Source organism: Mauremys mutica, chromosome 21 (genome assembly GCF_020497125.1).
Source record: "Mauremys mutica isolate MM-2020 ecotype Southern chromosome 21, ASM2049712v1, whole genome shotgun sequence".
Classification (NCBI taxonomy): domain Eukaryota; kingdom Metazoa; phylum Chordata; order Testudines; family Geoemydidae; genus Mauremys; species Mauremys mutica.
Genome location: NC_059092.1, coordinates 10,977,659 through 10,990,153, shown reverse-complemented (window position 1 = coordinate 10,990,153; position 12,495 = coordinate 10,977,659). Strand labels below are relative to the sequence as shown.

At 45.6% G+C, this 12,495-nt stretch overlaps 1 protein-coding gene across 2 annotated transcripts in view; it reads right to left on the bottom strand.

The window, feature by feature from the left end:
* PEX14 (peroxisomal biogenesis factor 14) overlaps positions 1 to 12,495 on the bottom strand; it is a 101,199-nt gene that overhangs the window by 79,424 nt on the left and 9,280 nt on the right. Inside the window, exons 2-4 of one of the 2 annotated variants that reach the window (XM_044996565.1) lie at positions 7,851 to 7,963; positions 7,655 to 7,742; positions 5,241 to 5,288 (exon numbers count right to left, since the gene is read on the bottom strand). In XM_044996565.1, coding sequence (XP_044852500.1) covers positions 5,241 to 5,288; positions 7,655 to 7,742; positions 7,851 to 7,858 — 144 coding nt within the window. In that variant the 5' untranslated portion in view covers positions 7,859 to 7,963. The remainder of the gene's footprint in view (positions 1 to 5,240; positions 5,289 to 7,654; positions 7,743 to 7,850; positions 7,964 to 12,495) is intronic. The other variant, XM_044996566.1, reaches the window with a different exon arrangement.

Below are 12,495 nucleotides of genomic sequence, written 5' to 3'. Positions count from 1 at the left end.
GTCAACTGTAGTGTGAGGATCCAAATATCAATATTACCACTGTGAACCAAGACCTCAGCGGATGGTCCAGGAAATCAAACCCAGATACAAACACTGAACATGTTGACTGTAGCTGTGAGATCAACTTGTAGGATTAAGAGCTTGGCAAATATTTTGGATACAACTGTTTAATTCTCCTTCCCCCCCCTCAAATTTATTTTAATTCACATGAAAACGATGAAAAAAAGAAAAAGAACCAATTATAGCAGCAACCCTATAAAAACAATGACGCCGAACTGTCCCCATGTTCTAACAGGCAGCAAAATATATTTCCTCCAGGGAAATTCAGATGGTTCCAGAGTAGACTGTGTTTTGCAGCCTACACTCGGAAAGGCTTGGAGTACAACAATGGCTCTTAGTAGTTGTGGTAGAGGTAAGGTGCAATGAATATCACTTTAAAGCAACCCCCCTCCCATGCCAACTCAAAAACTGCACTGAAGATGAAGCAGCCAAAAGCTTTCCTGAACACAGAGCTAAGTGCACAGTGAAGCATCAAGATACGGGTGTGGTCTAGTTATTGGAGGAGGGGACTGGGATTCTGGATTCCTGGATTCTATTCCTAACTCTACCACCATCTTGCTGTGTGACCTTGGGCAAGGCATTTAATCTATGTCTCAGTTTGCTCTTCTGTAAAATGGATATGCCACTTATACACCTCACATGCATGTTATGAGAATTTAATAAACTAAGGTCTATGAAGTACTTGGAGATCCTTGGATGGAAGGGGCTGTATAAGTATCATGGCAACTACTAGAGGGGAAGGAGAAGATGAAAGGATGATGAGCCAGAAGGGGTGCATGAAAGGCTTAGGACTTCAACGGGTACCAACTAATTTTACACTCTCTGCCTGAGAGGCAATACTAACCCTCTTTACAATATACTCTGCCATTAAGCAATGCCCATGCTCCAATGCCTGAGGCCACCACCTGCTACATGAAACAAAAGGGGAAACACCACACTGACAAGAGAAAGAGAAAAGCTAAGTGATTGTGCAAACACAAGAGAAGGTGGAACTGCTAAGGGAAAAATATCCTGCTCTCCATGCCAAGAGTCCTCACTAGAAACCGGTTCAGTGATTTACATTTACAAACAGTGCTTCTCCCAGACACAAAACAGCAGGTGGGGAGCAAGTATGTTTTGTGTCAGGAAGACTCAAGCAACTTGTAGAAGGACCTCACTTAAGTGCTTTTAAAGACAGCAAAAAAATAATGGCTCTGGTTTTTCAGGTTCTCTCCCAACCCAGGTTCAGGTCAGGAGACTGGATATCTGTGTGCACGTGTGTGTGCGCGCGCTTTACAGTCCCTACTTATGCTGCTACTGTAGGTTTGGCAGAAACCAGATCCTGACATCAAACACACTGGAGAGCTATTGAGAAACACTTCTGGGATGGCAAATTAGATTTAAAAGGCTACACAATGTGACTGCCGAGAGACCGAGAAAAGAAGATAGATTAAAAGAGAAGGAGGAGAAAGGAGAACGAAAAAAGGAATGAGAGAGAGAGGACTAAAGAAAAAGGATAGAAAAGGAACAAAAAAGAGGAAAGGAGAGGTCTGTTATTTTAACCCAGAGAGGGGTTTTGTCCTCTGTAATTAGGTCTTTTACACATCCCAGGATTTTGCTTTCAGTGGCTGCGAAAAGACAAACCTATTCAAATTCCACAAGTACTCAGAGCATTATGGGAGATGGCTGCACAAACAAAAACCGGGGGCAGCAGAAAGGGACCCAGCAGTGACACGGATCAGCCGGACTCAAGGAGAGGTTGATCCCACACCAACGATGACAAATGCAGCTGTAAACAGCAGCGGAGCGAGATGCTGACACTCTGTAACACAAGGTTACGCTTCCCACCACGGAGCTACAAGGCAAATTTTAATGGGCCAAGACCGACAGCAGGGAAATGAGTGTCCGCTCTCCGCTGCAAAAATTACAGCTTCCCCCGCCCCCTGCCCATTCCCCACTATCAATGCTCTAGCACATCGACCTCTCATTAGGGAGGATTTTTTAAATGTGGACAGTTTATCATAAGAGGACTGGACAGCTCAAGGGATTAATAAATGGGACAAGGAGCCCCTGGCTTCCAGTTTGGTTGTTCCAATCACACTCAGGTCACAAGTGGCTAAAATTGGAACTCTGCAATGGCTTCAAGGAGACCAATGTGAAATCAGTTTGGTATGGTTCCATCTTGCAAACCCCCAATAACCCTGACAAGCTGTGCTGTAAATGCCCATAATGCAGCAGAGAGTATCCTGTTTGACTGATCCTGCGGAATGCCTCCTGCAAGGTACTGAGCACCAACAGCTCCCACTGAAATCAACAAGCCCGAGCCTGCTCTCTTGCTGAAACTAGTGGCGTGAAGGGTGCTTAGCAGGTAGCATGCACCATTTAGCACCATGCAGGGTTGGGTGCTTGGCTAGCCCCATTCAAGTCACACGCAAAATGCAAGCAGGATTTGACCCTAACATGGCATTTGCTGACCTGGCATAAGATGCCTGCTTTCAACCTTCTTACCACACAGCTATCCATGAAAGCACTCTCCTCCCTCCCTTTCATGCAAGGACCCATCCTGTGAGCTGCTGAGCACCGTCAGTCCCCAATGAAGTCAAAGGGAGTTGGAGGTACTCAGCAGATTTTGGTCACAATTCTTTTCCAGCAGTAGCTTCTATGAGTCTATAATAACAGGCCTCCCTCTTCCGTTGCTTAGTTTATACCAACTCTGAAGTGAGTGGGGCTAAGCTGGGATGCGGGGGGGCTCCCCCCAAACACAGAGCCCCCTTGTGGATTGGAGCCAAATTTTGTTCTGCTGTTTATGTGAACATTTTACAGTCTGGTGCTGCCCCAGGATGACTGGCCCATCAGGATGAGCTAGGACCAGTGCACCTGTGACTTATCAGCACACCCCTAGTGTGGAACAATTAATTCAGTTTAAAAGAAGTCTTAAAAAGGGTTTGAGGGCCTTCTGGAAAGGAGTTTAATTGTAGTAATTAATTGTGGGGAGTGAAACAAATAGAGCTGGGAGTTCAGCAGTAAGGTGGGAAGGACTAAGGGTCAGCAGTTGCTGAAGAGACCCGCCCAGGATCAGTGAAGGGCTGGTAGAGCAGAAGCTGAGCTCCGGAGAAGGGACTCTGAAAAGCAGCCTGGAATTGAGTGGGACTGTGACCCAGAAAGGGGTCGTGGGAATCCCCTACCCCTCTAGTGGGAAGAGGACTGGGAAACAGCTGAGGAGGCTGGAGTTTATGTTCAGTGTTGAACAACTTAAGGAGATATCAGGGGAAAAGAACTGTGTTTGCCCAGATGGCGAGGCTGGGAGAGACTGAATATGTCCTGCTGAGAGGTGAGGAAACAAGACTGTTGCTTTCTCATTAAACCAGCCCCAAGAAGGGGGTTTTGTTGCATGATCCCAGTCGCACTTTTTTGTTGAAGTGTCCCTGGGAGAAGGGAACTACAGGATGGGCTCTGTGTAGCCACTGAGGTAGTGCAGAGCACGTCCAAGCCTGTGACAGGTACCAGCTGCCTACAAGGCTGTTGCCTGGGCCCAAGCCCCGCTGTATACATGGGGGGGAGCATGCATTTTTGTGGGGGTGCAGGAGCTGCAGAAGAGAGTGTGGGGCAAGTCATCTAGCTCACAGAACTGAACTATTCATTTAATAAGGCTTCTACAGATACCCAGCTAAGCAATAATGACTCTTAAGCAGATGTGACAGAGGCTCAGAGAGTTTAACATATAACATTAATTAAAAAATAAGGAGAAAGGCTCCACCTTTCCACAGGGCTCTGGCTATCCCACATGCAGGATTCACCATTATGCAATGAGAGTTAATTTTTGAGTTCTTTGTTATTTATATTTTATATCTATATACACACCCACATATATATAGCTGCTATGTGTTTTCTTTCCTCTGAACACTTATGTAGCTGTGTATAAAGAGGAGGAAAGATACTAATTAAATGGAAGATAATGTTAGAGTTGGCCCGGAGAGAAAGCGACTTCTAGACCAATGCCGGCTGTGAGGGTTTTCAGCCTGCTCTGGGCTTCCTGGAAAAATACACTCTCAAAGAACAGGACATCAGCAAGCAACAACAGTGAGGGCAAATCTTGGCACAGGGAGCTTCAACCAATTAGGGCATGCTCACAATGGCATGAGGCTAGAGGGATGTTCATTACAAGGCTTGTGTGCTCAGATTTCCAAATTTACCAGGCCATGAGCAGCATCCCTTCTATAAGATGTGTCTTTAGCCTTACTTGCTAACTCACCATCTCTAAAGAAATGTTAAAAAACAGCTCCTGGATGCTCCAGCCAAAGAATCCAAGACACAAGAGGTTTTAATGTTACCAATGCAGAGCCCTTACAGAAAGCAGTTGGGGCTTAACATTACAGACAGACAGCCTGGTCCCACATTCCTCATGCACTCAGAACTCCCACTGAAAACAGCACCGAGGATAAGCTACTGAAGAGACTTAAAGAGAGGAGTGATGTGTTGTTTAGGTCAGCAGAGGGGACAATTATTTTGGCAGTGTTTTGGTTGGGCTAAAAGGCCAAGGAGAGAAACCAGGAGATGGTAATATGAAGTTATTGCAGCCCAGGAGAGAAAAACGGTGGCTCAGTTCCCAACCCACAGCACGGAAGGAGAGAAGGTTTCTCATGGTTATCATCACACACACAAATCCCAGAGCCCTTTCCAAAACAGTACAAGTCAAAACATTGGATCACATGCAATACCTGCTGCCAGCAACCTCTGAGTTCACTCCTGGCTTCTTTGAGCATACAGTCAACTTGGGATGAGGTTTCTGAATAGGGAGGCTAGTTTTATTGGACAGTAACCTTCAGGACCCAAGCTCAAATCATGTCTCAGAGGTCTTTCTTCAGTGGGTTCAGTCTCCTTACTAATACACACTGATCAACAGCACACACTACGCACATTTAGGACAAGCAGTTCTTGCTCAAAGAGAGCCCAGGGCTCAGATAAGAAAGGAGGACTGACTGCCCCACAACTAACCCCTGGAAAGGAAGGAGGTGATGGGCAAAGGTCACAATTCAGAGGTCACCAGCAGGGCAGCATGGGGTGGTTTAGACCTTCTCTCAGCACAACACATGCGCCTAAGAAGAGAGAAAGTACTCACGCAAAATGGTGCAACTAAGGGAACAATCTGTAAAACTCAGTTTAATAGTTTGAAATTATATTCTGCATCTCGATAAACTCACCAGTGGCTCCCGAGACACGGCATTCTCAGTCCCAGGAGAAGAGCCAGTCTGCAAAGCAGAGAGAAAAGAAGAGTGAGGTTACAGTGCCACCTGATGGACACAACTAAAAGTGCTTATATGTTAAGGCCCCACCGTATTGGATCAGGATCTGGGCACACACAACCATTGACATGAATGGTAGCTCTGTCATGGACCAAAGATCACACGTGACCCAAAAGGCCTGGACATCAGAGATGCTGAGCTCCTGCAACTTCCATTTAATACAATGGAAGTTGCAAGTGCTCAGCACTTCTGAGGAGTCATTAGTTACCACGAGTCAAAGAAATCACTGACAGACAGATCATTCATGTCATTTGAAAGAAACATACCTGATAATTACACTTCAGAAGTAAATAGCAAGGTGACCTAGTGGACAGAACTTGAGACTGGAAATCAGTATGCCTAAATTCCTAGCTGCACACTGGACTCACTGTGTGATCCTGGGCAGGCCATTTCCCCACTCTGTGCCTCAAGTTTTCCATGTGTAAACTAAGGATAACAATACACCCACCTCCCAGGACTTAATGTTTGCAAATGGCTTTGAATTCCAAAGAGGGGAAAAGTTGCTATAGAAGTCCAACATGTCATTATTAAATTGAGTTCAAAGGTACATCTCTCTGGTCCAGTGTTTTATTATCCTGTGTAGAAAGACTGAATTTAGTCTGAAGCTGGGCACGTCCCATCTATGGGATATAATAATGCTTTGCATTTCTTTAGCATCATTCATCCAAGGATTTCAAACCAAATTCATATTAATTAATTAGGCCTCACAGCAACTTTATGAATTTATGAATGATATTTAACACTTGCATGGGAGTTTCTATTTCCAAAGAGCTTTACAGTTAACCAAGATACCAAGGTACCAGGCACCTTAGAAATATATTCAAGCTCACAACTCCCCAGTGAGCTTGGAATTATCACTCTCGTGTTACAGATGTGGAAACAGAAACACAGAGAGTTGAAGAGAGTTGACTTGCTCTCTGACCTGAAGCAATGGTCAAGCTGGACTTAGAACTCAAGAGATCCTAGCTTTCAGGCTCAGATCATATTTTAACCTTGCTGACTGCCTCACCAGTCCAAAAGCAGAAATAATTTTATCAAAGACCCATGTTTCACCAGCACAAAACACTGAGGCTAGTTTAGTGTGCAGAGGCCCCTTTCCCTAGCACAAGCTGGAGTTTTGTGTGCATATAAGACCCTCATCTTAAAAACCATCAAGTAACACCACTAAGTCTCATGCCATATCTACACTACAAAATTATGTCGACCTAACTTACGCCGGCATACAGCCACCACAGTTATTTAACCGCTTGCGTGCGCACACTTGGCTCCTTGCATCGGCAGTGCGCGTCCTTATCAGCCGCACTTGTATTGATTGAATTGTCAGTGTGGGGCATTGTGGGATAGCTCCTGAAATCCAGGAACAGTTGTCTGCACTGATACTGCGTTTACTCAATAACATCACCGGTGACTCTATGCTGCTCAGGGAGGTGGTGTTACTAAATCGGCACAGAGAGATACTTACATCGGTGAGAGTGAAATTTAACTGAAGACACTTCCACAGCTAGATCGACACAAGGCAGCTTACGTCGACCGAACCGTGTAATGTAGACCAAGCCTCAGAGACCTTCTCCCCCATGCTGCGTGACTCACTCTTATACACCATATCACACCTCTTAAGTATCTCAAATGTTCCCCATGCTAAAAAATAAGGCAGTGTGTGTTAGGAACAAGCATTTACCACAAGAGGGCGCCAGTAATTCACTGCACTGCAACCTCATTGCTCCCAGTCATACTTGCAGCAGTACCAGGACTCAGATATATCCTCTAGGTCCCCATATTGCAGGCCCCATTACCCTTCTGAGTGCAGGAGACAGTATTACATGGCACCAAGACAAGGGTGTCCTAGTGCTAAAGTGCATGATGGGGGGAACACTAGCTCAGTGGTTTGAGTATTGGCCTGCTAAACCCAGGGTTGTGAGTTCAATCCTTGAGGGGGCCATTTAGGGATCTCAGGCAAAAATCTGTCTGGGGATTCGTCCTGCTCTGAGCAGGGGGCTGGACTAGATGATTTCCTGAGGTCCCTTCCAACCTTGATATTTTATGATTCTATGACCCCATCTCCAAGCTACTAAGAGGGACACTATCTCCCCAGTACAAGCTCCTCCACTGGCCTCACATTCACTCCCTCTTGCATATGCACCCCTGGTTTTGAGATTTTATAGCAGGGTCAGAGCAAGCCACCAAGTGAACTTAAGGTCTCCCCTCCAAAAAAGAGGGAAAAATCTACAGATTAAAACAAAAATACAGTTGGTGTGGTTTATTTAGAGATCAGGGCTAAGCTAACCCCCTGGAGACTGCAGACATCTGCATACCTCACAGTAAACACTCTGTAGTCTGGCTGGTTTTCTGGAAAAAGCTGGTGTCCAAAGGGTTAAGATCAGGAGGAGGCTTTCAAGAACCCTACAGAGTAGAATATCAAAGTGGTGGGGGCACCTTTCTTCAGGACATTGTGGGAATTTGGTCAGGTGTTTAAGATGGTAGCTCAGGTGAGGGGATCCTGAATCCTACCTGCTCATTTTTCTCACTCTGGGAGCCTTAGGAGTGGCCTTGTGGTTATCTTGTCTGGGGAGCTGAGCAGAGTTCACTTAACAGCACTTACGAGCAATCTGCAGAGGATGATACTGGAAAAAAAAACAGGTTCACCCTCTATCAGCATCACCCCTTCTGAGAGGTGAAACTGATAACCCTGCAGTCTCCCCCACCTTTAACAGGTGGCAAACTAGAGTTTCTGGGTTGCTAAGCACACAGCACCAAAACCAACCTCAATCGCAATTCCCAACAGTTTGGACAGCTAAGAGTTCACTCTTCCAAGTCTAGAAATCATGTTGCAAGCTCCCACTGTGCATTATCTGGAGGACAGACATTGAAACATCCACTTATCTATTTACCACTAGTGAGTGTGAAGTTCTCTCTAGTGAGTTTGAGGATATAAGCAGTTTTAAGCCTTTTTTTTTTAAATAAGTTTATGGCCCTTATGATTGCAGAGAAAACCTACCAAACATGAAGTGTAACTTATGTAATCGTGTCTGCTCAAGTCTGCAGTAAATCAGCTGCAGTGCCTCTGCAGCTGCTCATTTCTGATGATTGGGAAAGCTGGGTGAACTGACACAACACTGGTCTGTTTTACTGCTGTTCTTTAGAACCCAGGGGTTAAGAGTGAAACTTACAAGAATCAGGTCAGGTTTACCATGTTGATGCTTGGGAAAGCACCAGAAAAAAATAATGGAGCTGTTGCCTCTGGATGTAGCTTGTGGCCCTCCCCACAATCTTTCCTTTTGTCCTCTGGCTAGCAGGTATCTGGTGCATCTTTCAAATCCTGGTGAAGGACAGTAGGAGTCTGTGTGTGATATAGGTCTCCATTCTACAATCCTGTGAGACTGCACATTAACAAAAGCCTATATTAGGGCAGACATATCCTATGACAGCGAACAGTGCTTTGCACAGCTGGTGAGCTACTTAGTCAAAGGGAGTCTTTAAACCACAAAATAACTAGGGCATAGAGTCCTGAGGCCATCTCACCACATATTGACACAATGCCCCAGCACCAAGGCCACAAGATCCTCCAGGACTTACTTTGACACACTGGTTGGTACCTCTTCTCCCCATGCTCTCATCCCAGCACCTAATGTACTTAGGGACCATATGAGGAGCCCTCTTGTGGTTAACACTGTGCTGTCTATGACTGAAAGCCCACTGAAGTCAATGGAAAGAATTTCTGAGAACAGGCAGAGCAAAAGGCACACTGACAAAACTCTTGATGAAACCCTAAAAGCTACACGCAGCTATGGAGCATCACTCCTCTATGCCACTATTCCATAGATCTTCTGCTTATGAAAATTGGTTATTCAGAATAAGTAGTTTGGCCCTTTTGTAGCACTTTCCAAGGAATTCAATGCAATTTTTCTAGTACTAATTAAGCCTCACACCCCTTATGTGAGGTTTAATTATTCCTATTTTGCAGCTATGGAAACTGAGGCAACAAGAGGTTAAGTAATTTGCCTAAAATCACAGAGCAAGTCAGTAGCAAAACATAGAAAAGAACCTACTTCCCTGATGTAACGCTGCAGATTGTACAACTATAGGATATTCCACTAGCTCCCTGAATATGCCCATATGCACTTCCCTCTGGAGTCTAACCAATATTTGCTGTAAACTCACTCCGCACATGTGGAACATCTGGCTATTCCTGGAAGTTGTCTGATGCTGGATTTGCAATGATTAACTCCTCCATATAAAGCACAGGTTACTCTGGGAAACCATACATTACACTTATCAATAGGAATTTGGATTCTGAATACTCAAAGGACAAATACTGAAGCACTCTGATTGAAAGCTGCCTTTAAACAGACTGACCATATGCATCTGACTTATGAGTTATTTAGGGTATTTTGATTGTATCAGCCATGTTTACCGCTGTTTTTAATGTAAAGGGAGAGGGTGCATTTCCCTTGTAGCAAAGCTTCCAAACACAGGGAACTCAAGGGATGATTCAAAGTTTAAGGAGCTAGTCTCATATGACATGGAGCACTTCTCCTCCAGTTCACTGGCAGAGACAATATATTAGTGCCATGTGATGGCTGTTCAGGAGGCTGAATGTAGAGCTCAGGTGTCTACATCATAGAACACCCCATCCCTTGTTGCAGTCTCAGCAGAAAGGTCAGAGGATAAATAGGTAAGAGACAATGGCAGATTTGGGGTAAGCTTGCCTTGATATTGTCTCTGAAGCAATTAGAGGAATTAAGTCTCTGCAGCTGTAAAAGCACTAAAATTTGCTTTGATCATCCCCTCCCCAAAACAAAACAAAAGACAGCTGGGCATTGGGACCACCCCAGACCAGATCAATGTGGCTTTAAAAATGTTTTTAGCCACACATTTAACATTTTAATCTTTAGGTCCTGACGGTCTCCTTTATCTCCACTCTTAATCATAGGTATTGTATTGGTAAGTATGAAAGGTGTAGACCAACAGTGCCTTCCATCCACATGACCATTTCTCCTGTTTCTGTCCCTCACATTAAAAATAGGTCCAGCCTGTCTTTAGCCCACTCTGCTCTGCAGAAAAGAAAAACCTTGTACACTGCAAGCATTGTGCTTATGGATTATCCTACCCTAGTGGATGCAGCATCCATATTAGTACCAAGTCCCACTATGGTGGTCTATACTATTATGGGTCACCATTTTTATTAGACTATGATAAATTTTGTACAAAGTATACCTTGGAAGGTATTACTTGAAGACTCATAATCTGCTGAATATTGTTGTCTTGGTAAAATGTGTGTATCAACATTGTATGAGACAGTATTAGATTCTACTAAGTATCTTTATTATAACATGCTCCAAGGTCAGGGCCGGCTCCAGGCCCCAGCACGCCAAGTGCGTGCTTGGGGCGGCATGCTGCGGGGCGCGCTCTGCTGGTCGCCGGGAAGGCGGCAGGCGGCTCCGGTGGACCTCCCGCAGGCGTGCCTGCGGAGGGTCTGCTGGTCCTGCAGCTCCGGTGGACCTCCTGCAGGCGTGCCTGCGGAGGGTCCGCTGGTCCCGCGGCTCCGGTGGACCTCCCGCAGGCGTGCCTGCGGATGCTCCACCGGAGCCGCAGGACCAGCAGACCCTCCGCAGGCACATCTGCAGGAGGTCCACCGGAGCCGCGGGACCGGCAACCGCCAGAGCGCCCCCCGCGGCGTGCCGCCGTGCTTGGGGCAGTGAAATTGCTAGAGCCGCCCCTGTCCAAGGTTAAGACAAGCAGGCACAAACCAGTTTTTAAGAGACAAAGACACACTGGCACCCCCAAACAGGTATCAACAATGTCAAGAGGGTTATCGCTTACTTAAGCAGCTATTCTCCAGCAATGGGAAGGTGTGATTAAGAAATTTACATTGAATCACAGGAACATTTCAAATCTCAGTCCACAAGGTCCACAACAGGCTACCTGTCACCACGACTCAGCAAGGATGTTTCTAGCACAAGAAATTGAGTTATAAAGCAGGGAGGATACTTGATTTTACCTCTCCTGCTCCCACTTCTCCGCTCATGACATCAACGACTCTCAAAGAACTGAACTAAGGGGGGAGTGGTCCCAGGCTGGAAGGAGACACAGCCTGTGAAATTTACAACAGCATATGCTGAGGCAAAACCTTTGCTTTTAGGTTCACTTAGCTTGTTAAGTCAGGTATTAGCTTGCCTTTTACTCTTTTATTTCTTTTGTAAACAATCTTGACTTTTATGCATTATCACTTGTAATCACTTAAAATCTTTCTGTAGTTAATAAACTTATCTTATTGTTTTACCTTAACCAGTGTGTTTGGATTAAAGTGTGTGGGAAGCTCCATTTGGGATAACCAAGACTGATGCATATATCACTTCCCTTTGATGAAATGACAGGCTTTCAGTAGTGTGCTGGACAGCACAAGACACACGTTTGGGGGGGGGGGGTAGGGAGGGGAGACAAGGCTAGGACTAAGGGCTTGTCTACACTGGCACTTTACAGTGTTGCAACTTTCTCGCTCAGGGGTGTGAAAAAACACACACACACCCCCAAGAGCTGTAAAGTGCCAGTATAGACAGTGCACCAGCGCTGGGAGCCGTGCTCCCAGAGCTGGTAGTTACACCCCTCGTGACGGTGGGTTTTTTAGAGCGCTGGGAGCCAGTACTCTGCCATGACCATACAAGCCATGTTAAAGCGATGCCACGGCAGTGCTTTAGCATTGACAGCGTAGACTAGCCCTAAGAATTTGCAGGTATCACCCTGTATGTAATTCATGAGTGACTGGTCACAATGCTCATGTATTTAGCGGGGAGTGAATCTGCATGCTGAAGGCTGTCTGAGCAGGCCAGGCGAGGAAGTTCTGATGGCCTAGCAGTGTAAAAGGCACCCCATGCTAGAGAATTAAGGAGACAGCTGTTCAATGGTCCAGATTGTAGCCTGGGGGAATGTCACACCCACTCACGCAGCCACTCCATAGTGTCAATCCTTTTCTCACTCACACAGACATACTACATGCTAACTTCTGGGTGACAGGAGTCTCAGCTTCTGTGTGTCATTATACAGCTAATTAGGTGTCACTTGTAGCCCAAAACAAGTGGCTTGGAAATTTAAAACATTGTTAGCGAACCCAACAGCATCATTGCCAAAAGTTTTAAAAGAAATTCTAGATTTTCCA